The 26,642-nt window shown below is 51.0% G+C and overlaps 1 protein-coding gene across 3 annotated transcripts; it reads left to right on the forward strand.

The window, feature by feature from the left end:
* Positions 1–676: 676 nt before the first annotated feature.
* SMYD5 (SMYD family member 5) lies at positions 677–24,673 on the forward strand. Of its 3 annotated transcripts, none has more exons than XM_084855287.1 (13): positions 677–794; positions 2,330–2,438; positions 4,963–5,099; positions 10,407–10,528; positions 12,198–12,267; positions 13,397–13,501; positions 15,378–15,440; positions 16,619–16,689; positions 16,893–16,999; positions 18,769–18,825; positions 19,237–19,331; positions 20,499–20,569; positions 21,453–24,673. In XM_084855287.1, the coding sequence occupies exons 1-13, from the start codon at positions 696–698 to the stop codon at positions 21,601–21,603; spliced, it is 1,257 nt and encodes a 418-aa protein (XP_084711413.1). In that variant the 5' UTR covers positions 677–695; the 3' UTR covers positions 21,604–24,673. The 3 variants fall into 3 exon arrangements, with proteins under 3 accessions (XP_084711413.1, XP_084711414.1, XP_084711415.1); XM_084855288.1 differs by having other exon boundaries at positions 21,391–21,593; XM_084855289.1 differs by lacking the exon at positions 15,378–15,440 and having other exon boundaries at positions 21,453–24,585.
* The last annotated feature ends 1,969 nt before the right edge of the window (positions 24,674–26,642 follow it).

Genomic DNA, 26,642 nt, shown 5'->3' on the forward strand with positions numbered 1-26,642 from the left:
AGGTGGCTCACGTATGCTGCCTGGGGCTTCTTGGAGCAAAAAGTGGGATATAAATGCCACAAACAAATCAAAGCAGACTGCAATTGGAAGGGAGAAGACAAGAGTGGCCACGCGGCCACTCTCTTACAGATAGTCCTCTGTCTGAAGGCATCCTCCGTTTGAAGGGCGAGCCAGTGCAAGCCCAGTGTAAAGGGAAGGAACCCTAAAAGAGCGCAGAGGCCTTGAAGGTGCCCATCACCTGAGTGAGCACCTGGGCTGCACCCTGGTCCCAGGGTCTTCCCCACCACGGTGCGATGCGCTGCATGTAATCCCCTTCTCACGAGATCGAGATGTGTGCGTGCCGACATGGACATCACCAGATGCAAATATACATCGGCAGCTACATATGCATCCTATACGTATGGATATCCATATACATCAGCCGCTGCAGATTTCACGCAGATCCGCCTCGTGCTTTGTCTTCTTCTGTGGGGGGATGCAGTGGGTCGCCCTGGGCGGGGTGGGGCGCGGCGCGCAGATGGCGGCTGCTGCGCTCGCCCAAGCGCGGAGCGTTCCGAGAAGCGCGCCGGCGGGATCCCTTCTTTGGAGGCGAGGCGGGTCGGGCCGGGCCGGGCCGGGCCGGGCCTTGCTCCGCTCCGCTCCGCCCCTCCCCTCCCCTCCCCTCCTCCCGGCGGATAGGTCAGAGTTGGGCCAAGATGGCGGCTCCCACGAGCGACACGTTCTCCTTTTGCATGGCGGCGGCGAGCCAAGCCCGGCGGAGAGCCCTGGAGGTGCGCTTCATCAGCAGCAGCAAGGTGAGCGCCCGCGGGGCGGCCGAGGCCGGCCCGGGAAAGGGCCCCCGCCCGCGAGCCCCGCCGCGGAGCGGCAGCGGCGCCGGGCTGCTCAGGCGGGGGGCGGCGGCGCAGCCTCCTCTCGGCGCCAGGCTTCCTCGCGAGTCGGGGCGCGCCTGGGCACGCGGGCGCTGGGATGCGGGCGCGCCGCTGTGCGCTGACGCAGGGGCTTCCTCGGGAGCAAGTCTGCATGCAGCCTTCTTCCCCCAGCCGTCCGGATGGGTTGGACCGCGAGCCCCATCCTCCCCGGCCGGCATGGCCCCGGGGCACCTGGCATTCGGCAGGCGCCAGATGTGCCCCTGCTAGGACCAGCAGCTGACGCTAATTCAAGTGGCATTGGGCGCCTTCGCGACGGGTTGGACCGCAAGCCCCATCATTCCCAGCCAGCATGGCCCAATGGCCGCTTGCCCAGGTGTGCCCCCTTGGCCATGCTGGCTGCGAATGATGGGGCTTGCGGTCCAACCCATCCAGAAGGTGCCTGGTTGGGGGAACTCCGGCCTAACTGAAATCGGTGGGGCTTGCTGCAGGCTTTTTGTTTTTTGTTTGCTTTATCGCCTGCAAAATGCTTGATGGAAATACAATGGTTTGGAAGGACAAGGTCCCATTTCCCAGAGAGCTGGGCCCTTCTTGGGCACCGCAATCTTGTCTGTATCTCAGACTGCCTCAGCGCTCCGAAACTCAAGGCAGCTTTCTGCTGGGACGCCTTGACAGATGCCAGAATGGTGGGTTTATTTTGGTGGGTTGAGCAAAAGCACCGGTGGCTTTTGCTCAATCAGGGCCACCGTCTCCTGACAGAGAGCGCCTGGCAGATGACTAGTCTGCACCGGGTTGCTCTCACCTTTGGGTCGCCTGCTGGTGTCCTCCTGCCAAGTGCTAAGGAGAATTTTTGCCATGCATCAGGGCAGATGTGTGGGAGAATGGGAGTCCAGCTCCACCCTTACAGTGACAAACATAGGATGTGTTTGAATTATGCCATGACCTGGATTGCACAATCACCACAGTCTACTGTGGCTTATTTAAGCCACAGGCAGCTTTTCAATAATCAAGGCACCACTGTGGCTTGTCGTGCCGTCTGAACCCAGCAGGGGTGGGCTGTGCAAGGGTTAAACAACCCTCGCATAACACTGAAACCAGCCATTGCTTATACGAGTGTTATAACCCACCACCTCTGGGTTCGGACGATATGACTGGCCACAGTTGTGGCTTGAATATTCAAAATGGCTGCCTCCCCATGCCACAGCCCACTGTGGCTTAAATAAGTCACAGTGGGCTGCTTGAAAATGCGAACCTGCCCACTGAAACCTATTGTGGAAGAGGGGTTGCCTGTGGTAGCTTCTCACCAAAAGAATCAAATGTCTCTTCTACCTGGCTGGCTGGCAGCATTTCTTAATTCACCCCAGGCGATTAGGAAAGCAATTATTTTGAATGCTCTGTGGTGCTTCTCCGTTTTCCCCAAATTCCTGGGCTTTTAAAATTCTTTTTACTATCTTAATTTGTAGGGGAAAGGACTCTTTGCAACCAGAAACATCCAGAAAGGGGAAACTATTTTTGTTGAGAAGCCTGTGGTGTCGTCCCAGTTCCTCTGGAATGCCCTGTATAAATACAGAGGTGAGTAGACGTGTCCTCTCGTCTGGTTGTGAGAGAGCATATCATGTTTACCTTTTTATTTGTGTGTGAGTGAGAATTTTCCCTTCATTACTTTTACACTTTTAATAATAGTGTTATGGTGGCTTGGAAAATGGCTACTTTCTTACCAATCGTTTGGCCATTGGGGCTAGGTGAGTCTTCCCCAAATCCAGCCCTGGATCAGGGGTTCTCCAGCCTGCATCCCTGTGGTCCAAGTGCCTGGAGCTGGGATACTGGGAGAAAGTCCTGCCCTGTTGATCGGACAAGGGCAGAAGACGCCTAGTATTTATAATGGGGATGTGGAACCTCCAGCCCGTGGACTTCATCTGGTCTGTAGAGGTTCTGCATCCCGCAGAGCCCACTGGAGGATTCCCTGCTGGGGGCATCCCATGGTTATCTCAAGTCAAAGGATGGAGGTAACACTGGGAATTCCAGTTTGACCGAGTCCCTTTCTCCATGCTGAGGGAGACACGGAAGTTCTTGGTTTGCACCCCTGATTTATACCAGCCCCAGCCAATCCAGATGAACAGTGTTGGATAATCTTATGTAAGCCACGTTGTAGAAGCTGCTTGCCAAAGGGACCTGCTGGGCTGCATTAGCTTTAGACATAGGGTACACACTGTGCTTTTTCTGGCAGAGTTTTCCCCTCCTTTACAATCACTCGGCACGCCCCCATGGTGGTGCCCATATTTCTGTTGCTCCGTCTCGCTTGGGAGCCTGGGGCTGGCAAGAGAAAGGGCGAAGGGGAAGGAGGGGCTCTCCACGTGGGAAGCTGAGTCTGTGGAGGAGCTATGTCGAGCACACGTTTGAGTCGGGCAAAAGCAGCGGTTGCTCAAACCAATCCACTCCTGTCCCCATCCGTCCCTGTCTCTCCTGAAGAGCCCGCTGAAGGTTAAGAATGGAAGAGCCATGCTGCATCTCAGAAGCAGAGCATGAAGGCAATAGTTTTCCCTGCTGTTGCTCCCCAGGGCCTGGAATTCAGAGTTAGACTACCCCTGAACATGGAGGGTCTATTTTGGTAGCATGGCTCAAAAACAAATGGTGGACCTCTCCTCCATGGATTTATCTAATCCACTTTTTAAAATCTATATCCGTTTTAGGCTCAGACTACATCCCCAGTGCGACACACAGAGGCTCCCTGGTGCCCACAGGCACCTCCACTGGAGCCTGCAAAGCTCTCCACTCCTTGCCCCCTTCAAAACACTTTTAAAAATAAAAAATAGAAAAATGTTAGGGCTCCAGGTTCTCCTTCCTGTTCCTGAATCTGCCACTGATCAGCTGTTCAGGAGGCAGGAAGAGAAAGCAAGGCAACAGGGTAGGGGGGAGAGAAGGAGCAAGGCCACAGGCTAAGAGGGGGGGAAGCAGCGAGGTAAAGACATCGGGGGGAGAGACATAGTGAGGCTAGAGGCTGAAAGTGGAGAGAAACAGCAAGATAAAGGTGAATGGGAGAGAAAGAGCAAGGTTAGGGGCTAAGAAGGGGGAGAAAGAAGAAGGCTAGTGATGGGGAAGGGAGAGAAAGAACAAGGCTAGAGGCTGAAAGTTGAGAGAGACAGCAAGATAAAGGGGCGAATGGGGGAGAGAGAGCAAGGCTAGGGTCTAGGAAGGGAGAGAAAGAAGAAGGCTAGTGATGGGGAAGGGAGAGAAAGAGGGAGGAAAGGGGTTGATGGAGAGAAAGAGCAAGGCTAGAGCCTGGGAGTGTGGAGAGAGAGAATGTGCAAAGGTGAAAGATCTGTGTGGACCGAAGAAGATTGGGTGGGCCATGAAGCACCCCTTTCCATTTCTCCCAGTCTCTAGTGTTGCTATTTCTCTCCCTGCCCCACCATCTCTTGGCTAGCCAGGCCCCCTGGGCAGCCATTATTTGACTAGCCTCACCCTACATAGGAGCCATTTTGTGGCAGTGCCCACAACAGTTTCTCCACTTCCCAAATGTGCCCATAGTTTGGGGAGCCCTGGACCACATGTTCGGGGAGGGACTGTGGCTCGGTGGTAGAGCAGTTGCTCTCCATGCCGGAGTTCCCAGGTTGGATCCCTGTCATCTCCAGCTTAAAAGTATCGCAGGTGGCCAGCGATGGCCAGACCTCTGCCTAAGACTCTGGAGGGCTGCTGCCGGTCGAGGTGTTGGATTCCAACCCCCATCACCCCCGGGCTAGATGGGGAAATTGTCTCACCTGGTCTAAAGCTGCTTGCTAGGGTCTGTGAGCCCGCTTGTCGCAAAAAGCTCAACGGTCGCTGCTATAATGAGAAAAGCAGAGAAGTCACAAGGCATCCTGTTCTTACATCTTATGGGATCCTGCTGCTGTTGTTTTTGAAGATGGCTGGGAAAACCCCGATCCAAACATGGCGGTTCCGGTGGTGGCGTATTCAGTTTCATGCCGGAATTGTGGAAAGGGGGTTGGTGGACTTTGTTTTGGGTTGTTGTTTTTTAAATGACTACATGTTTGAAATGCGTACAATTCTGGCCGAGATGACGTTCCCCTCAAGGCACTCTCCCTCCCTCCCCTTCCAGCCTGCGACCACTGCTTGCGAGCGCTGGAGACGGCGGAGGAAAATGCGCAGCGCTTGCTTGGGAGATTTCAGGCCCTGCCTCGTCCGGAGCAGTGTGGCATCCGCAAGGAGCTCCATCAGCACTGCCCCAGTTGCCAGGTAACGGGGATTGCTGGCCAGGGTGTGTGTCCGCGCATGCATGTATGTGGAAGGGTGGCACAACATGGGTTCCTGAAGAGCAGCCCTTCCCTCCTAAAACATTTATTACTATTCATATATACAGTCAGGGCCAGAAATATTGGAACAAGGATAACTGTTTTGGCAGTTGGCCTCTGTACACCACCACATTGAAGCTGAAAGGAAACACACCCAGATGGGAGCGAAGTCGGGACTTTCAGCTGTAATTCAAGGGGTTTGACAAAAGCGGGGCACTAACCATCCAGGAAGTACAGCCAGTGGCACACACACACACCCATCGTTGGTGGCTCATAGGTAATGGAATGAATGGCTGACAAGCAGCTGCATGGCCAGGTGTGGCCTGTTTCCTGGGTACCCCATGACCATCAAGCAGATAAAAGGCCTGGAGGTGGTTCTGAGTGTTACATTTGCATTTGGTAGCTGTTCACTGGAACTCCCAACACGAGGTCCAAAAAGGTGTCCATGCGAGTGAAGGAGGCCATCATTAGGCCGAGGAAACAACATAAACCCATCAGAGAGATAGCAAAAACATTGGGAGTGGCCAGCGCAACAGTTTGGAACATCCTGAAAAAGAAGGAATTAACCGGCAAGCTCAGCAACAGCAAAAGGCCTGGAAGACCACGGAAGACAACTAAAGTGGATGACCGCAGAATGTTGCTCATGGAGAAGAGGAACCCTTTCACAACATCTGGCCAGGTCAAGAACGCTCTTGAGGAGGTAGGCATATTGCCATCAACATCTACAGTCAAGAGACGGCTTTATGAATGTAAATACAGGGGCTTCACAACGAGGCGCAAACCACTGGTAATGCTCAAGAACCAAAAGGCCAGATTAGCCTTTGCCAGCAAACACCTAAAAAGGCCTGCCCAGTTCTGGCATAAGAGTCTTTGGACTGATGAAACCAAGATTACCTTGTGCCAGAATGATGGGAAGAGAAAAGTATGGAGAAGGAAAGGAACAGCTCATGATCCAAAGCATGCCACATCATCTGTCAAACATGGTGGAGGCAGTGTTATGGCATGGGCATGTATGGCTGACAATGGAACCTGGTCACTGGTGTTTATTGATGACCTGACTGCTGATAAAAGCAGCAGAACAAATTCTGAAGTGTATAGGGCTATACGTTCTGCTCAGATTCAGCCGAATGCTGCCAAACTGATAGGACTCTGCTTCATATTGCAGATGGATAATGACCCAAAGCATACAGCAAAAGCTACCCCAGAGTTTTTCAAGGCAACGAAGTGGGATGTTCTTCAATGGCCAAGTCAGTCACCTGATCTCAACCCACTAGAGCATGCTTTTCACTTACTGAAGACAAGACTGAAGGCAGAAAGACCCACAAACAAGCAGCAGCTGAAGGCAGCTGCAGTAAAGGCCTGGCAAAGCATCTCGAGGGAGGAAACTCAGCATGTCGTCACGTCCACGGGTTCCAGACTTCAGGCAGTCATTGACTGCCAAGGATTTTCATCCAGGTATTAAAGGCGATCCTTAAGTTTGAAATGATGTTGGTTTGTTCCATTACTTATGAGCCCCCAACGATGGGGGGGGGTATGCCACTGGCTGTCCTTCCTGAATGGTTAGTGCCCCACTTTTGTCAAACCCCTTGAATTACAGCTGAAAGTCCTGACTTTGCTCCCAACTGGGTGTGTTTCCTTTCAACTTTGATGTGGTGGTGTACAGAGGCCAACTGCCCAAACAGTTATCCTTGTTCCAATATTTCTGGACCTGACTGTATGTATTGCATTCCTATGCTGCCCCATAGGCAAAGCTCTCTGGGTGGTTTACAAAGGTTTGTTGCCTCTCTGCCGCTGTCAGAGTTGGGGTTGTAAGCCCCATGGGGCAGAGAGTGGTCTCGGCTGCTTATACTGCTCTCCGAAGTGCCACGTGCCTCGATGGCGCCCGAGAAGTAACGCCAGGTGCTGCAGGCCGAGCACAGGAGTGTGTGAGGCAGCTGCAGAGCAAAGCGCTCTGGATGACTTTAGCGAGTGAGCCCAGCTGCACAATACTTCAGAAGGCTACAGGGGACAAAGCATTCAGAGGCTGCAAGCCCGCCCAACACGACTCCAGCTCAAAATCAGCCCCGCGTGTTGTTGTTGTTGTTCAGTCGTGTCCGACTCTTCGTGACCCCATGGACCATAGCACTCCAGGCCTTCCTGTCCTGCGCTCTCTCCCGGAGTGTGCTCAAGTTCATATTCATTGCATCGGTGATGCTATCTAACCATCTCATCCTCTGCCGTCCCCTTCTCCTTTTGTCTTCAGTCTTTCCCAGCATCAGGGTCTTTTCCAGAGAGTTTTCTCTTCGCATTAGGTGGCCAAAATATTTGAGCTTCAGCTTCGGTATCTGTCCTTCCAATGAGCAGTCAGGGTTGATTTCCTTTAGGATGGACTGATTTGACCTCCTTGCAGTCCAGGGGACTCGTAAGAGTCTTCTCCAGCACCACAGTTCGAAAGCATCGATTCTTCAGCGCTCAGCCTTCCTTATAGTCCAGCTCTCACAGCCATACATTACTACTGGGAAAACTATAGCTTTGATGATACGGACCTTTGTCGGCAATGTGACATCTCTGCTGTCTAGGTTTGCCATAGCTTTCCTCCCAAGGAGCAAGCGTCTTTTAATTTCATAGCTACAGTCACCATCTGCAGTGATCTTGGAGCCCAAGAAAATGAAATCTGTCACTGCTTCCATTTCTTCCCCTTCTATATGCCAGGAAGTGATGGGGACAGATGCCATGATCTTCGTTTTTTTAATGTTGAGTTTCAAACCAGCTTTTGCACTCTCCTCTTTCACCCTCAACAAGAGGCTCTTTAGATCCTCTTCGCTTTCTGCCATTAGGGTGGTATCGTCTGCATATCGGAGGTTGTTGATAATTCTCCCAGCAATCTTAATTCCAACAGGTTTCTCAGGAGACAGGTAAGGTGGTCTGGTACTCCCATCACTTTAAGAATTTGCCACAGTTTGTTGTGATCCACACAATCAAAGGCTTTAGTGTAGTCAATGAAGCAGAAATAGACGTTTTTCTGGAATTCTCTTGCTTTCTCCATGATCCAGCGAAAGTTGGGGATTTGATCTCTAGTTCCTCTGCCTCTTCGAAACCCAGCTTGTACTTCTGGTAGTTCTCGGTTCGCATACTGTTGAAGCCTAGCTTGTAGGATTTTGAGCATCACCTTGCTGGCATGTGAAATGAGCGCAATTGTGCGGTAGTTTGAACACTCTTTGGCATTGCCCTTCTTTGGAATTGGAATGTAAACTGACCTTTTCCAGTCTTGCAGCCATTGTTGAATGTTCCAAATTTGTTGGCATATTGAGTGCAGCACTTTAACAGCATCATCTTTTAGGATTTTAAATAGCTCAGCTGGAATACTGTCATCTCCGCTAGCTTTGTTGTTAGTAATGCTTCCTAAGGCCCACTTGACTTCACTCTCAAGGATGTCCGGCTCAAGTTCAGTGAGCGCACTCTCATGGCTATCAGGGACATTAAGATCTTTCCTGTATAGTTCTTCTGTGTATTCTTTCCACCTGTTCTTAATCTCATCTGCTTCTGTTAGGTCCCTGCCTTCTTTGTCTTTTATCATGCCCGTCTTTGCACAAAATGTTCCCTTGATATCTCCGATTTTCTTGAAGAGATCTCTAGTCTTTCCCATTCTGTTGTTTTCCTCGATTTCTTTGCATTGTTCATTTAAGAAGGCCTTCTTGTCTCTCCTTGCTATTCTCTGGAACTCTGCATTCAGCTGGATATATCTTCCCCTTTCTCCCTTGCTTTTCGCTTCCCTTCTTTCCTCAGCTACTTGTAAAGCCTCATCAGACAGCCACTTGGCTTTCTTGCATTTCTTTTTCTTTGGGATGGATTGAGTTGCTGCCTCCTTATGGACCTCCGTCCATAGCTCCTCAGGCACTCTAATCCCTTAAATCTATTCCTCACCTCCACTGTATATTCATAAGGGATATGATTTAGGTCATACCTGAATGGTTTAGTGGTTTTCCCTATGTTCTTCAATTTAAGCCGACATTTTGCAAGAAGCAGCTCATGATCTGAGCCACAGTCAGCTCCAGGTCTTGTTTTTACTGACTGTATAGAGCTTCTCCATCTTTGGCTGCAAAGGACATAATCAATCTGATTTCGATATTGACCATCTGGTGATGTCCATGTGTAGAGTCGTCTCTTGTGCTGTTGGAAAAGAGTGTTTGCTATTATCAGTGTGTTCTCTTGGCAAAACTCTATTAGCTTTTGTCCTGCTTCATTTTGTACCCCAAGGCCATGCTTGCCTGTTATCCCGGTGATTTCTTGACTTCCTACTTTAGCATTCCAATCCCCTATGATGAAGAGGACATCTTTTTTTGGTGTTAGTTCTAGAAGGTGTTGTAGGTCTTCATAGAACCAATCAATCTCAGCTTCTTCGGCCTCAGTGGTTGGGGCATAGACTTGAATTACTGTGATGCTGAATGGTTTGCCTTGGATTCGTACTGAGATCATTCTATCATTTTTGAGATTGTACCCCAGTACTGCTTTTCCCACCCTTTTGTTGACTATGAGTGCTACTCCATTTCTTCTAAGGAATTCTTGCCCACAGTAGCAGATACGATGGTCACCTGAATTAAATTCGCCCATGCCTGTCCATTTTAGTTCGCTGATTCCCAAAATGTCGATGTTCAATCTTGCCATCTCATGTTTGACCACCTCCAGCTTACCTTGATTCATTGATCTGACATTCCAGGTTGCTAAACAATATTGTTCTTTACAGCATCGGATTTTCTTTTCACCACCAGACACATCCACAGCTGAGTGTCCTTTCAGCTTTGGCCCAGCCGCTTCACTCTTTCTGGCGCTATTTGGAAATACCCTCTGCTCTTCCCCAGTAGTATATTGGACACCTTCCGACCTGAGGAGCTCATCTTCCGGCATCATATCTTTTAGCCTTGTGATACGTTCCATGGGGTTTTCTTGGCAAGAATACTGGAGTGGGTTGCCATTTCCTTCTCCAGTGGACCACGTTTTGTCAGAACTCTCTGCCATGACCTGTCTGTCTTGGGTGGCCCTGCATGGCGTAGCTTATGGCTTCACTGAGTTACGCAAGCCCCTTCGCCACAACAAGGCAGTGATCCATGAAGGGGCCCGCGTGTACGTCCTGCTAACAAAACCTCCAATAATTCCTGGCCTTGTTTGCTTTGAACGTCCAGCATTGTTGGTTTGCACTGCAGTGCCAGAACATTACTGCGTGTTTAAGCAGGACTCTGCCCTTTGCTAGCATTGGCGTTTTGTTGTTCTGCAGGTGGCGTATTGCAGTGCCGAGTGCCGGCAAGTGGCATGGGACCAGTACCATCAGGTCCTGTGCCTGGGGCCCTCCAGGCAGGACCCCAGTCACCCCCTCAACAAACTGCAGGAGGCGTGGAGGTACGTGTGTTTGGGTGCACGCAGCAGAGGCAGGGAACCTCTGTCCTGTTAGGGACTAAAGAAAGGCGTCTCTTTGGGGGCCGAGTTGGAAATAAAGTGGCAGGGTCTTGCCAGTTTGATCAGAGCTGGGCAGGTGTCAGGCCTGCTGGGTTGACTTTTTTTTCACTGCAACCTCAAGGTCCACCAACCAGATTCAGGAAACATCCTTCCCTAGCTATGTGCTTCGTCAGGCTGGTGTCCTCCAGACTCGTTGGACTGCAGCTCCCATAATTCCCAGCCAGCATGGCCATGCTGGCTGGGAATTATGGGAGCTGCAGTCCAACGGCTCTGGAGAGCACTAGCTCGGGGAAGGGTGGCCTAGTGGAACTAAAGCACAGGGTGCCTGAGAGCACATGGCTTAGACCACAGATTTGTTTTCAGATCAGGACTGACTCTGCCATCCTTTTATGCCAAAAGCCACCCCTGGTTTTCCCCGCAAGCTTTCCTCATTTCCACTGCCTAATTTAACGGCCTGTCGGGTGGATAGAAAGCCTTCTTGTTGTTGCTGTTGTTACACTATTGGGATTCAGAAACCCTTGCAGATCTACCGCAAATCGCCCCGACGTCTACTAGGAGATCCCAATCTCCCCTCCACTCACCCGAGGTAGATTAACCCAAATTAAAAGCCCTTTGAGTGACCAAAAAGGTTCTCTCCCTCCAACGAATCAGGCAGCAGTTTTAAAAACAAAAAGAAATCAATGACATTGTTTGGAATATGTTCCTCCAAAACCTGCAAATGGTCTTAGGGTAGGTGTTGCCCTCCTGTTCCCCCTTCTAAGATGGCGCCCGCACGCATCATCGAAAAGTGAAGTATGTTTTTTTTGCCCCCTTCAGTATTACTCCCATAAAAAAAAAAAATTAGTTGCAACAAACGTGCGCCAATTTGAATTGATTACAATGCATACAGTTAATCAGCCGGGATTTCTTTAATGGCCTGAGAGCCCTAGGACCAAAGCCCATTTGGGAACCTGCCCGTACCACTAACCGGGTTTATAATGGATAATGAGATCAGTTGCTCATTGGAGGGTCTCCTGCCTTGTGTGGATTCCTGACATCTCCAGTTAAACCTGAATCATTAAACAAGGGCAGGGAATCTGCGGCCCTTTGGATGATGTTGGACTGCAACTCCCATCTACCCCAGCCAGCATGGGTCAGAGTGATGGGAGTTGTAGTGGGACAACATCTGGAGGGCAGCAGGCTGGCCGCCCCTCTGTTATAGGACCCAATAGCACTGGGGAATACCTTTCTCTGCTTGGGAGCCGCTGCCAGTCAGAACCGGCAGCATGGAGCTAGATGGGTCGGCGGTCTGACTCGGCACACGGCAGCTTGCTAGTTGGGATTAACATTTGGAGTCGTTAACATTTGGTCACGGCTGGGTGGCATCAGGCTTTGTAGGCGGGAGGAGTACCCAGCTCAGCCTTTGGCATCCCCAGTTAAAAGTGTCTCTGTGAGAAACCTGGGGGAGCTGCTGCCAGTCCGTGCAGACGGGCCTCGGCCCGATGCAGAGAGCCATCTGCCAGGGGCCAGTGGGTGGATGCCCCTGCCTTCCGGGAGCGGCGGGCTTGGACGGCTGTTTGCCCCAGCATTGACTGGTGTGAAAAGAAGCTTGCTTTCCGTCTCTCGTGCCTAGGAACATCCATTACCCGCCCGAGACTTCGAGCATCATGCTGATGGCCAGGATGGTGGCTACCGTCAAGCAGGTGCGTGTTTGGGCTGCAGCTGCCGAGGGCCAGTCAAGGAGCATGGGGGGGGGGCCCACCGAGAGCTGTGGCCTGCCACAAGTTGCGGTAATGGCCATGACCATCGATCAGGGATGGGGACCACTGGCTTGCAGGCTGCCTCTGGCCCATGGGGGTTCCTGATCCAGCCTGCCAGCTTCTCCCCCAGGTCCCATCCCCTCTCCGAACACATGTGAATGCAACCAGTCTGTGTTCGGATGCATTCTCCATGGTGCCAGGGCTGCAGTTCCCTGTTGGGATCGTTCCCCAACCCTCCAGATGTGCTGAAGAACAACTCATCTCCAGCCAGCTTGGCCAAGGGCTTTTCTGCAGGGTTTCAGGGAGCGGGAGAGACCCTGCCAGTGCCTCAGTGGGCTGGACAAGGAGGCTTTGTGGGCCGGACTGGGCCTGTGGGCCAGATGCTCCCCATCCCTACTGCAGAGCGTATCCTCCGTGTCGAGCCAGGACCTGCCGCCGCGTAGTGGTGTGTGCAGAACAGCCCTTAAAGGTGCAGGCCGACCTCCTGGGCGGTATCCAATGCTGCCGCTTACACTCCACCAGTTCCCTTGTGCGTGAGGGGGCCACCGCTTGGGCAGTGTGGAATCCGCGCTTCCAAAAAGTAAGCCCTTCTGCGAGCTTCCAAAAAGTAAGCCCTTCTGCAAGCTTCCAAAAAGTAAGCCCTTCTGCGAGCTCCGCAGATCTGCCTTCTTCCGGAAACGAGCATTTCCGCTCGCTTCGTATTGCCTTGGTAACTGCTAGGTTCCCATTCCGCTGGTGGTAGGCAAGAGTTGCATAGAAAACAGGATTCTCTGAGGGCAGCTGCTACACCCAAGGTTCACCCAGCATGGAGAAAACAGCAGCTCTTGTGGGTTAGGCAGTATGAGAACTGATTGCCCTGTCATAGTCTTAAAAGCCAGTAAATCCCTTTTCCAATTGCCCAAGCATTTTCAGTTTGCCGCAGTTGCTGTCACTGTGGCTTTGTGCCTGGGAGTGCCCGTGTGTCTCTCTGTGTGTGTGGCTGTTTGTCTGTCTGCTTGCCACCCCACCCCACCCCCAGTGCTGTCTCTTCTGCATAAAGAGAGGGGAAGGTCCCTTTTTTGCTTTCTTCCAGGCTAAAGACAAAGACTGGTGGATCAAGCTCTTCTCTCAGTTCTGCAGTAAAACCGCCAACGAGGAGGAGGAAATTGTCCACAAGCTCCTTGGGGACAAGTTTAAGGTCAGCATGCCCACGAAAAACAGGGACCTTTGACCTAAAGTAAAGAGGGACTGTGGGTTTTTTATCTGGTGTGCCTACAGCATGCATCCACAGCAGCTGATAATGCAGCCCGCATCTTTTTCAAATTTGAAAGTCTCTGCAGCTATAATGGCAAGAAAGATATGGGCAGCGCTTTGTAAAATCTTAAAATCTGGTGGGTGAAACTGTCTCTCCAGAGTGCTAAGAGTGGGGTGGGGTGGGGATGGGGAGCAGGGTTGAGCGAAGGCCTTTAGTGCTGAGGTCATGATGCTCCAATGCTCTGGATTTATTTATTTTTTAAGCAAGTTTATGCAGAATAACCAAAAAAGGTGCTAATTTTTATAATTGAGGCAGGTCCCCAAACCCAGTTTTTCTGTGCTTGCAATTTGGTCTACGTTAGTGCAGAACTTGCTGGTTTAGATTTATTTATTTCTAAAACTAGAACCATACAGAATATTGGTGCCTAGTATAACAGCCGATTTGGGATCCGATCCCAACCCGGCATACTCCAGGGTGACTAAGAAACCAAACTCAGAATGGGGTTACACAGATACAGGCGTGCTTTATCCTTAAAGCGTGGGGTTGCCAGGGGTTCATTATGTTTATATCCCGCCTTTCCTCCAAGGAGCCAAAGTGGGGTACATGATCCTCCTCCTCTCTGTTTGTGTCTTCACAACAACCCTGTGAGGCAGGTTAGGCTGAGAGTCAGTGACTGACCCCAAGTCACCCAGTGAACTTTATGGCTGGGTGGGGACTTGACCCCAGATCTCTTGAGTCCCAGTCCAACACTCTAACTACTGCACCACACTGGCTTCTTTCCTAGCCCCACCTGGAGATGCTGGGGACTGAATTTGAGACCTTCTACCTGAAAAATGTGTGCTGTACCACTGAGCTACGGTGCCACATCATTTTGATGTGGATACATTCTTTCCTATCCTTTCTGTGGGTGGCACTTTTGTGAAGAAGTAGATTGACGGTTTTCTAAATATAACCCCTCCCTGAAATTCCTGGACCGTTGGTGTCCCTGGAAGTTTGGCCACAGAGCAAGCATTCTGTGTGTCTCTCCCCATGATAGCAACACAAGAGAGCAAGATGGAGGTTGGCTTCTCAAAAGCCACCCGCTCCTTCCTTTGCCGCACTAGATATTTGTTTCTTCTAGTGTTTTTATTTATTTATTTTCAACATTCATATACTGCTCCACATCTAGACGGATTCTGGAGTAGTGAACAATAAAAGATAAAAAGATAAGATAAAAGAATAAAACTCCATATTAAAAATTACGATTTTTTTACACACATAGAAAGAATACCAGTAAAAACTGTGTTGGGGCTGACTCCACCTGGGGTCATCCAGGATCATAAAGACACAGCCATTTTAGCCCCTCCTTTGTCTGGCTTACCATGGGCATTCTGCACTCCTTCTATATTAGGTACAGCTGGGGCGGGCAGACCTCAGCTTTGCAGGATCCCTTGGTTTTTTAATGGAAACTCAAAATCCTCCAAGCAGTGCAAAAGACTTATACTTGGAATTAAAGAATTCTGAGTACAGGAATTTGTTCTGAGCGCTAGAACTGAGCGGAGCGCACGGTCTTTCCACACGAAAATCCACTCCTGGTTACCCCAAGCTTTCTTCATTTCTGCAGTATAATTTGGGGACTGAGGGAAAGTCTTTTTGTTGCTGCAATTGTGAAACAATTGGGATTCAGAAATCCTTGCTGATCTACTGTAAATTGTCCAGAGATCTACTAGCAGATCCAGATCTCCCGCCGCCCTGTTTCTGTGGTATGTTCTTAGCACTGAATAACGTTGAATGAACTTCTCTGTCTCTGTCTGTCGTTGTCCTGGCTGGTCTCCTCCAGGGCCAGCTCGAAGTCCTGCGTGTGCTTTTCATGGAAGCCCTGTATGATGACCACCTTGGCAGGGTAAGCCCAACGCTTCTGGCTGCCTTCCTGTCATTCATAGGGGAGTGGTTACATCTAGAACAAGGGTGCAGAACCACTTGCGGTCTGCGGGCTGAATTTCATTTGCGGGGTGCATTCTGTAGGTGGTTTTACAAGAGATGGCTGGCTGGTCTGACTCAGTATAAGCCAGGCCCTGGAATCCTTCACGCCGTCTCTTGTAAACCCACCAGTCATTTGGCGTCTGAGGAAGGCTCTTCCCTAGAGCCCACGGCCAGAACTGCACATGGTGTCCAATGCTGACAGCTGCAGCCCTGTGTTTCTCCCTTCTTCTCCCACGGAAACATTTAGAAGGTCCAGACATGTCCCGTGACGCCGCTGTGTTGCAAGTTTCCTTGCCTCTGCTTTTCTTTATTAGCTGCTGCTTGCTGGGGCAGGAAAATCCACAGTGCAATGAAGTCGTTCCACCTGTGTTTGCACCGCTCAGCCTTCCCACTGAGACCACACAGTGTCTGTAACAACATGTCATTCTGACCCAAGTTAATTTAAGCAGGGTTGCTGGATCTCCCACGTGGCATTCTTTGTTTGTTTGTTTGTTTGTTTACAACATATATACCGCTCCACATCGAAACAGATTCCAGAGTGGCGAACAATAAAAACCAAAGGAAAGAACCACAGTATGAAAAGTTTTTAAAAAAACAAAAAACAGAATACCAGTAAAACTGTGGCTGGTCAATCGGGGAAGGCTTGTTGAAATAAAAATCTCTTCAGCGGGCGCCGGAAACAAAATAATGTTGGCGCCTGCCTGACATCCAGAGGCAAGGAGTTCCACAGAGAGGGAGCCAGCAGACTGGAGGCTGTTCTCCAGGTGGATTCCAGCTAGGCCGTAGGTCCATGCAGAATCACCAGGAGCGCCTCCTCTGATTACCTCAGTGACCTCATTCTTCCACAGATCCCCTCAAAAGGAATCCACTCCACAGAAAAGGAAACTTTAACCTGAGATTAGCAATTCCACCTCTGTACTGTCGAGCCCACAATTTCTGCCACTAATTATCAGGTCCCATGACTGGAATTCAGTTCGGAGCTCTGAATTTCAACACTCATATGCACGCGCGTTCCCTTTTGCAACTTGGAGGGGAGAAAGAGCAAACTGGTGTGCTGTGTGTGACTTTCTCTTTCGCTTCGCTGTCTTCTCCCGGCAGTGGTTTTCCCCCGAAGGCTTCCGATCACTGTTCGCCCTGGTTGGTACCAATGGCCAAGGGATAGGAACGAGGTAAGAAGTGGTTATTTTGCCTCTCCGGAGCTGTGCAGCTTCCCTGGGGTGCTTGATAGTTTCTTCAGGGTTTGTGTGCCTGGAAAAGATGAGAGTGGTAATGCCAATATGTCCGGAGGGCGCTGGGTCAGGGGACGGCTGCACTGAATGTATGCCAGGTGCTATCGGGAGTGTGATTTGTGGGGTTCTTTTGGATTCCCCAGCTCTTTGAGCCAATGGGTCCATGCCTGCGACGCCTTGGAGCTTCCCCCTCGGGAGCGAGAGCAGTTGGACGCCTTCATAGACCAGCTCTACAAGGACATTGAGAAAGGTGGGTGAGCCGGAGTTTTGCAGCCAGGCAAAACTTGCTGGAATGGTGGGACCTTAATTCAGCCTTCCCCAAGCTGGCCCCTTCCCAGTGTGTTGGACTACAACTTCCATCATCCCCAGCCAGCATGGAAGTTAGGGATGGAGGGAGTTGTAGTCCACACCAGGAGGTGGGCTGAGCTGCCTGAATTGGTGGCTGTTGTTGGGTGTCGGTTGCCCCTTGGCGGCAGAAAACTCCTGTGCGTCTCGAGGAGCCTGTAAGGCTGCTGCAGGGAGTTGAGTTGGGATGGCTGGTCCATCTACAAGTGTGCCCCTCCTTGGGGAGCATAAGAGGAGCCTGGCTGGGTCAGGCTATCGGTCTACCTAGTCCAGGGTTCCCAGTGAGGCACCCATGGGTGCCTGGTGCCATTGGGACCTCCAACAGCTCCCATGATGCTCCCTACTCCCTGGCCCCTTCAGAAAGTTATTTTTAATAAAAACCTTGAAAAACGTTTGGGTACCAGGATCCTGTTCCTGCACCTGCTGCAGATCAGCTGTTGGCGGGCAGGCAGAGAAAGGAAGAGTTGCTTTTTAGCCCCGCCCGGTCTTCCGCCCACACAGACCTTTCCCCTTTGGCCTCTCTCTTTCTCTCTCTCTTTTTCCACTCTGGGCCTCGAGCCTTGCTGTTTCTCTCCTCTCGGCAAAAAAAGAGGGAGAAAACTCCAGCTGCTACTAGCAAATTACCTTTAATTCTTGGCCAAGAATTAAAGATAATTTGCTAGTAGCAGCTGGAGTTTTCTCCCTCTCTTTTGCGGTTTGTGGAGTTATCCCTCTTTTTGTGTTTGGTGTTTCTCACCCCTCAACATCTTTCCTCGCTATTTCTCTTCCTTCCCTGTCCCTAGCTGCCTTCTTTTCTCTCCCATTCTAGCCTCCAGCCTTGCTCTTTCTCTCCCCTCTCCTGATTTGCCTTGCTGTTTCCCCCTTCCTTCCAACCTCTAGCCTTGCTATTTCTCTCCCCACACCACCTCTTTAGCTCACTTTTGAGCTAAAGTTTGCCAGGCTCCTCACGGCAGCCGTTATATGACTAGCCACATCCACCTTGGGAACCATTTTGTGGTGGTGCCCACAGCAGTTTCTCAAATTCCCAAATGTGCCCATGGATCCAGAAAGGTTGGAGATCCCTGACCTAGCCTGCTGTTTCCCACAGTAGACAGCCATGCATCCCAGAAGCAAGAGCTGCTTCTTCTCAGCAACAAGCATTCAGACATGGAGGTTCCACTTGTTAACGGCTATTAGCTAGACTGGGAGTGGGTAGCCCGCTGGCTGCATGTGGCCCTCCGCCCCCACCCCACCCCATGTGGCCCTCCAAGCCCCAGGTAGCCCCACCCACTTTTCCTGGCAGCTCGGCAGATCAGGGGAAAGATTGCTGTTCCAGCACCGCTGTGAGCAGCACCAGGACAGCCATCCCGATGAGGTCACCCACCCATGAGCTAGGCCAACCCTCTTCCATCCCCTTTCCAAGCCGTCTCAGCCAGTCGCCTCACCACAACTTGGGGAAGCATATCCCACATAGGTTACTCAGGCATTTCATGAAGGAATCCTTTCTTTTGTCAGCCCTGCCCATCAGTTTCCTTGGAGGATTCGGAGGTCTCACATTCAAGTGGGGAGGGGGATGTTGCTCTTTTTATCCACCTTGCATAATTCTTGTTTTTAGGATTTCCTTTTGGAAGGAGGAGAATTGTCAAGAAGCCAACATTTCTTCTGTCTCTCTTTCTCTTGTTTACTTTGATTTAGAGACGGGGGAGTTCCTGAATTGCGAAGGCTCTGGCCTCTACATGCTACAGAGTTGTTGTAAGTAACCAGGAAGAAATTAACCTGTCCAGGAGTCTTAAGCTCTTAGCATGATGGCGGGTGGCATATGGGCCACATGTCCCCCCCCCCCCCACTGCCCGGCCTTTTTTGTGGTGGTGGCCACCACTGTCGTCGGAGTTGCTGCTACAGCATCAAAAGACCCCACGTTTTTTCTTGAAAACAAAGCAGGCAGGGAGAGCGGACGTTGTTTTTTGTCACCGGCTTGACTGCACCGTCAAATTCAGTTGCGTGGGGGCACCAGGGGGCAGGGTGCTCCCCCTGGTGCGGTCCAGGGAGAGTAGTGCGGCCCTCCCAAACCCCAGAAGTTGCCCAGCCCTGTCTTAGCAGGAAATGATCACAGAGGGCTAGCTTCTTGAACCTGTGAGTAACTCTGCTCACTTATTGTTGCAGGTAACCACAGCTGCATTCCCAATGCCGAGACCTCGTTCCCAGATAACAATTTTCTCCTGCACCTGATGGCCTTGGAAGACATCAGGCCGGGAGAGGTGAGGGGTGAGGGACCCTTTTGGTGGGCTCCTGGGGAATTCTGCATTGGCCAAATGCTTGGATGCAGTGCAAAAAGCGTTCATGCAGTGCATCTCTCTAGGCAGTGGTAGACACTTTCCTCCACCGCATGCACTCTCTCTCTCTTTCTCTCTCCCTCTCTTTTTTTGGGGTGGTGGTGGTTTGAAATATCATGGCAGAAATGGCCAAATCGTAAGGAGAATACCTCAAGCGGCTCATACCACAAACTGCATGAGCCGTTTTTGTATATAGCAGGTTTCCCCAACCTGTTGCCCTCCAGATGTGTTGGACTGCAAGTCCCATCATTCCCATGCTGGCTGATAGATGTAGTCCAACATCTGGAGGGCACCAGCTTGGGGAAGGCTGCTACATATTTTGTCTGCACCCGCTTAGCTTCAGCAGGGCTACTGCATCAGGGTCTCTCAGAGCATGCACTGGCCTCCCAGCATGCCCTGTGTCGAGGACCCTCCGTGCAGCTGAAATTTCCAAGTGAACTTAATCGCTCATGAACTTATGAAAGTGCCTTATTCCAAGATGGATCATGGATCCAGCTAGCTCCCAGGGTGAGAAACCTGTGGCCCTCCGGGTGTGGTTGTACTCCAGTTCCCATAATCCCTGACCAATGGACATGCTGGTTTGGGAGGGGGGCATTTGTTTTCCAACACACCAGGTTGGGGAAGTCTGGTTTGCGGCTTACTTTTCTGAGTGTCTGGAGTGATCCTGTACAGTCTGCAAACAGATAAGGATAAACAAGGAATTGCGTTCCTGTTAAAATCAGGGAGGTGGCGGGCAGCGGGACCTCTGTGTCAGTGACATGATTTCAGCCACAGAATTGGTGTGAAATGCCGATGTGGCTTGCCACCTGATGTCCAGATCAGAGGTTGTATTATCGTTTTTGTCCGTCCCTGTTGAGAAGTGTTTTCACGTGGCAAGGCAGGGAAAGATGCCCCAAGTAATATGGGACAGGGACACGTGCATGCGTGTGTGTGTGTGTGTGTGTGTGTGTGTGAGATTGAGAGAGAGAGAGAGAACAATCCTGCATGACATCTTGGTCATTGCTCTGTAAACCATCAAGTGCCTCTCTGCTTGAGTTGACATTTGCAGCCTGGCTGTGCCTTGAACTCATGCGATTGCTTTTATCTGAACAGGAGATCTGCATCAGCTACTTAGACTGTTGCCAACGGGAGCGGAGCCGGCATAGCCGGCACAAGACACTCCGGTAAGCCAACAGGACGTGGCCATGGGGAAACCCCATTGGCCGGCCTTGACGTTTGAGGTGCAGCTGACGTTTGAGGTGCAGTTTTTAAACACATGGTAGCGCCATTCATGGACATCAGGGGTGTGGAACCTCCATCCCACGGGGCTCATTTGGCCCACGGCAGCTCTGCATCCAGCCTGCAGAACTTCCTTGGGCACCTCCAGGGGGAGGGGCTTCACCTTTACGCCCATCGCCTGGATGAATCCCCGCTGTGATCGCCAATTAGCAGTAGCAGCGGGATACGGGTGGTGGGGCATTTGGCTAGTGCTGAACCAGCCGAATGTCTTTGCGGAGCGTCGGGAGAAAGGCAGATGGGCGAGGTGATGGTGTCAGCAGCCGTGGCCGTGCTGACTGACATCATCTGGCCCACAGACAGCCCCGTGGGGGGCAATTTGATTATGTCTGATTATGATTCTGCACCCCTGATGTACATAATCATAATACCTCGCATCTGTACAGTGTTTGTTACAACAGTCCTGCAAGGTAGACTAGTTTTGTCATCCCCATATTGCGGATGTGAGGACTGAGGCTGAGGGGAAACTACTGGCCGTCCTGATGTCATAGCTGCGTCTCCTTTGCCACTACGCTTCATCCGTTCTTGGTGCTTTACAGGGTAACAAGCAGGCAGTTAGGTGCCTGCCCAAAGGAGGTCCCAGTCTGTGTTTCAGCAATGAGGTATAGGATGGGTTGACAGCGGAAGGGAAAAGGAGAGTTGAGGGTTAAAGGGGAAGAATGTTCCTTGCACAGCATTGCAGCAACGGTTGGAGTTTTGCTTCGGGCAGGCACAGTTGGGGCTCATCTGAGCTCCCACCTCGCGGCCACGAACGTCTCCTCCTCTCCCCAGGGAAAACTACCTGTTTGTCTGCTCCTGCCCCAAGTGCCTGGCTCAAGCCAACGATCCGGACGTGACATCGGAAGAGGAGGAGGAGGAAGAGGAAGAGGCCGACGGCGAGCCAGAGGATGCTGAACTGGAGGACGAGATGACGGACGTTTGATCCTGGGGCGTGGGGTGGGGGGCTTCTCCAAAGGCAGCAGGAGAATGTGTTTGGAAACGGGCTCCTGGACAGAAAGCGGCGTGCACTGGCAGTGGAAGGAAGGGCTTGCATTTCACAGAGGGGCGCTGGAGGAACCGGAGCCCGGCCCTCTTGCTGGCCCCCCTTCTGAGTAAGCATGTCCCTGGTTCTGGAGCCTCCTCCCCCTCTGTCACATCGGCACACTTAACCCGAGCCATGCTGACGAGATGGCCAGGTCTTTGTGGAATTCCCCTGTTGTGGGATACCTTGGCAGCAATCCCCCGACACACGTGGGTGCAGTAAACAATTTGCAGTGCAGTTGGAGGCTTTTCTGACAAGCTGGTGGGGGAAGTTACAGGGCAGATGGAGCCATCAGTAGCAGAGGACCTGTTGAAATCTGGGGATCAAACTGTCTGGGGAAAGTGACCAGAGACAATGGAACGCTACAGAAACTGCAGGCAACTGGGCCGTGAGAGCAGACTCTGTTGCTGTTGCCTCTATTGAGGGAGGGAGGGAGGCTGCTCTAACAGATGGAAAGCCAGAATCCTTCTGTGTTCCCTTGGTTGTGAGAACAGAAGGAAGAAGGGTGTTGGGTCAGGCTAAAGTTCATCCAGCTCAGTGCCCTGTCTCTGACACCCAGAGAGGTAGCCCTGTTAGCCTTCCGCAGAAAAAACAACAGCGCCTTGATAACTTTAATACAGCCAAATGTATTGAGGTATAAGGTTTTGTGGGTCAGAATCCACCACACTTGATGCTTCAAGTGCCATCCTCACTTGGTCAGTGGATCACTGTTTACATTTTCTCTCTCTGTGTCTGTGTGTGTACATACAGCCACACACACACACACCCCCCAGGCAGCTGAGGATTACACTTCATACATCTGAGAAGGTGGATCTCTAGCTTCTTCCATAATCAATGACGAAGGCACCGGAAGTTGCTTTTGCCTTTTTGGTAACCAGCCAGATGCCAGGAGGAAGTCCCCAAACCTGGCACGAATAAGAATAGCCCTCCCCCACTGTTTCTACTCCTCCTCCCCCTGCAAGCGGTATACGAAGGTAGGCTGCCTCTGAACTTGGGTGCCTTCAACATTATAGCCCAGCCTCCCCCAACCTGTGGCCCTCTGGTTGGGTTGGACTACATCTCCTAGCATTTGGAGGGCACCGGGTTGGGGGAGGCTGTTATAGCCCGTTAGCGTAGCTGTGGAATTGCTTTTCCACAATTAACTGGAAATGGAGTGAAACTGTCGCTTTCCCAGAGCCCTTAACATACCACTATATTACCCAGCAATGTCCTCCTCCGTAGCCAAGATCCTTCTAAAATTTCTGCTCACAGGTATGTTCCATTTAGCAAAGGCCCTTTCCAATGTGAATTGAAAGCTTCTTGGTCTCAGCTCCACCTTGTTTTAATGCTTCCTGTTGATCTGGAGCGAGTGATGATTAACAGTTGATTTGCCCCTTGAATCCCCGTGCTATGTTGCCCCAATGTAAGTTTTGCTTTCCACATGGTGGAGAGGTTTTGGGCTGTAATCCTATGCATACTTACCTGAGAGTAAGTATCATTGAACTTGGTGGGACTTGTTTCTGGGTAGTCATCCACAGGATCACACTGTTAGCTACTAATTTCCTCCCATTTTTTCCTTAATGTAAAAATAGTGCAATTTTTTTAAGTGTGTGGGGGATATCAGCAATTAAAGGGTCCCCACCCTATGTAGAAAGAAACTTATACTAGGCCAGTTTAGGGTATTCAGCGGGCAAATCAGAAGCTATTTCCCCATTGAACAACTCAGAACAACAGCTCAGAACAACAGGAAGTACTAAATTAGGGCACATCTGCAAAGAGGAAGTGTTGACTTTAAATGCTCCGGAGTTCTAAAAAGCCTTCATAGCGTTTTGGTGCTGGAGGTATGCTTTTACTAACTAAAAAATTGCCACCACTCAGGTCTGAGATAACCATGATTACACAGAAAATACTGGAATGCAATGGCCAGCAATGATGCACGCAGCCTGTGGATGTTGCTCCTTAAAAAGTGGATGAAGAAAAGATGGGAATTCTAGAGAAAAGGGCTAGTGTGGAAGCCCCTCTAGAGGACCCATCTAGCCATCATAGCTAGTAGCCATTATGGCTAATAGCCTTGGATAGACCACATGATCTCCACCAGTTAGACTAGTCCCTTTTTAAAAAGCCATCCAAGTCTGGGGCCAGGAGGCATCATCCCATAAGTGATGCATTGTGTGAAGGAGCATTTTTCTCTTGTGCTTCATCACAGACTAGGGACGACTTTACGTCTTGTTAAAGGGGCCCACCACATGTGGTCCTCAGCCAGATTTCGAAAGCTCCCTGCAAGCAAGCAAGCAAGCAATTGGCAAGAGCAATCTCCACTCTTCCCTGGCAGTCCGCTGAGCAGGGAGAGAGAAAGACAGAGGGGAAGGGGGTAGCTTCACCTATTTGACTGTGGCCCTGCCCACCGCCAGGATGTGGCCCTGAACAGGTGGCCCCCAGGGGAACTGACCCTCTGCAGAGAAAAGGACCCTCGTTGCCCCGTCTTGTTTCCCCTGTGTGGGTCTGTGGGCATTAATGGGCCACTGCTTCTGCAGCTGTCTTCTGGCGGTTCCGGGGGGGGGGGGGGGCTCCCAATGTATTTTCCTCCTCATGGTACAGAAGTGGGTGCTGGGTCTGAACAGGCTGCTTTGAGGCCTGGTTGTTCGGTGACCTTAACAGTCAGCCACCCAACTGGAGAAGTCTTACAGCATATTGAAAAATTATAACATCCATTATCCAGTCCTTTTATAAGGCCAGCCCCAAAGGACACGAATACTGTGCTGGCTTTCCAGTTCTCCAGAAGCTGAAGAATACCAAATTTAGCCATTAGCAGTGGGGTCGACACAGCTGAGAGATGGTTTTATACCAACGGAAGCTGGGACTTTGTTCTGTAACTACTAGGTAAAGCTACCCAATTTGCCTTCTATTGACTTCTTGGTGTTTTTTTTAACCTAGCATACCATCTAAAAGGATCTCTAGTTTTGTTAATATAAAAGCTGCCTTGTTTCTCTCTACTTCTGTTTCCTACTGTCAAGGAACCTCTACAGTCCTCGTTAGGGTGGAGATGGTTCTGAGTGGATTTTATTTTTTCTCAAAAAAACGGGCACCAGTGGTTTCCCCTCTTGCCTGAAGAAGGGTTCTGGGGAACTCAAATGCTCGCCGTGTTGTATAACCTTTGAGATGGCCTAAGGAAAGGTATGAGCTTGATATGGCTTTCATTATCTTCCTTTGGGCCAACACAGGCTACCTTCTGCTTTTTATGTAACCAGACAAGCAGTAGTTTAGGATCTGGCCCAGCAGAAAATGGTGCTCCTGGCATGCTCAGGGGTGCTCTTTCCACTTCTGCAGTTGAACTGATATCCATGGTGGTCAGTCTGTCAACCACAGCCCGTTTTTCTCCCATCACCAGTTACACCCCTTCCAACAGTGTGTGCGTGCGCGTGTGTGTGTGTGTGTGTGCGCGCGCGCACAAGGCCCCTTTTATGGATTGATCTGGATTCTCATAGGTCTTGAATCTATGTGAAATAGGTTCCAGCTTTTTTCCAAGCAAGGAGTGGGGGAAATTCACAGTTGAACCCCCCAGGTTGAATGCTCAGTCCATCTTTACGCCTCTTTGTCGCCTTCCAGCAGTTGGGCCAAGGAACAGTTTAGAGCAGAGGAAGACAGACTGGGGTTTTGGACTACAATGCCCATAAGCCCCAGACTGCATGGCCAATGGTTAGAGATGATGGGAGTTGCAGTCCAAGACATCTGGACGGCAGAAGCTTGCCTACCTCTGGTTTAGAGAATGCATTTTGGCTGAGCAGGGGGTAAGTAGGGGAAAAATTGTTCTGCGGGTTTGGTCTCTGAGGTCTGCCCTTGCCCGTTTTCCCAACAACTGTTAACACTTCCTTCTCCCATCTGTGGCCAGGCCTCCTCTTCAAAGAAGCAGGGGAGAACTCATATGATATTGTCAACAGTAACTCTGAGCATGTACAGAATCCCTTGTCGGCACCCTGGAAACGGGCCATTCCATCCTGTGGAACTCTGCTCCTTTGGAGTCATGTTGCAGGGTGGACTGCTCTTGCTCAGGGGGTCAGCCAGCTCTTTAGCGGGATATTCCCCACCTCTCTCTGCCCTTCCCATTCCTCTCTCCCTGCAACTGTCAGCATCCCATGCCTGCTAAACAGGTTCAGCCCTTATTGGGTTGTCTGCGGGGGGTGGGGGTTCCTCTGTCCCCCTTAGGTTTTTTACTCAAAGATTTTTAATATCCCACAAGCCCTGGGATCTCCCCAAGCCTGCTGACACCTCCCTCTCATGCATTGGATGGTGCTGCTTGGGATACGTAAAGAGCCACACTTGGATTTGCTGTTCGTCTATAGCAGGGGTGTATAACCTTAGGGCCAGGAGCCCTCCCCTCTGGGGCGCCCCATAGCGTCCTATCCCCTTCCTATGCCCCCACCCCCTTTCCCCCAACCACCCATCATTTGGTTTCCTGGCGTTTTCATCCCCCCCCCCCAAGGTTGAACTGCCTCTCCTAAGTCTTATTACTGGCAGGAAGAGCTTTCAGCTACAATACGCTGGTATTTTGGGCCCCACCCCTTTTGCATATGGCTCCACCCACCACTGGAATGTGGCCCCCAAGAGCTGCTCCAAAATGGAATTCCGTCCTCGGGCTCAAAGAGGCTCAACACTCCTGGTATATAGGAGGCAGGTCCCTGCTGGGTCAGTTGAAGATCCATCTAGTTCACCATTGCTTAAGGTGTCAAGCCATCTGATATTTAAAGGTAGACTTGCCTTGACCATGGAGGTTCTGTGTAGCTGAGCTCTATGAATATGCCTAATTCCCTTTTAAATCCATCCAGGCTAGAGGCCAGCCACACGTCTTGGGCTAACAAAGTCCATATATTAATATTTGGGGGGAAACTAAGGGAAGAGGGGACAAAACCGCTCAGTGACATCTGAGCATGGGTAGTGGCCACATAATGCTGAGTGACAGGTGA

Source organism: Heloderma suspectum, chromosome 5 (assembly GCF_057233095.1).
Source record: "Heloderma suspectum isolate Gila_16-S chromosome 5, 16-S_ref, whole genome shotgun sequence".
Classification (NCBI taxonomy): Eukaryota; Metazoa; Chordata; class Lepidosauria; order Squamata; family Helodermatidae; genus Heloderma; species Heloderma suspectum.

What these genes read in the sequence shown, in the direction of transcription:
- SMYD5 (XM_084855287.1), top strand. Translation starts at nt 696, where the DNA reads ATGGCGGCTCCCACGAGCGACACGTTCTCCTTTTGCATGGCGGCGGCG. An exon ending in ATGATGACCACCTTGGCAGG is followed by an intron (nt 15,441 to 16,618) that starts GTAAGCCCAACG and finishes TTCTCCCGGCAG; the next exon opens with TGGTTTTCCCCCGAAGGCTT. An exon ending in GGCCAAGGGATAGGAACGAG is followed by an intron (nt 16,690 to 16,892) that starts GTAAGAAGTGGT and finishes TGGATTCCCCAG; the next exon opens with CTCTTTGAGCCAATGGGTCC.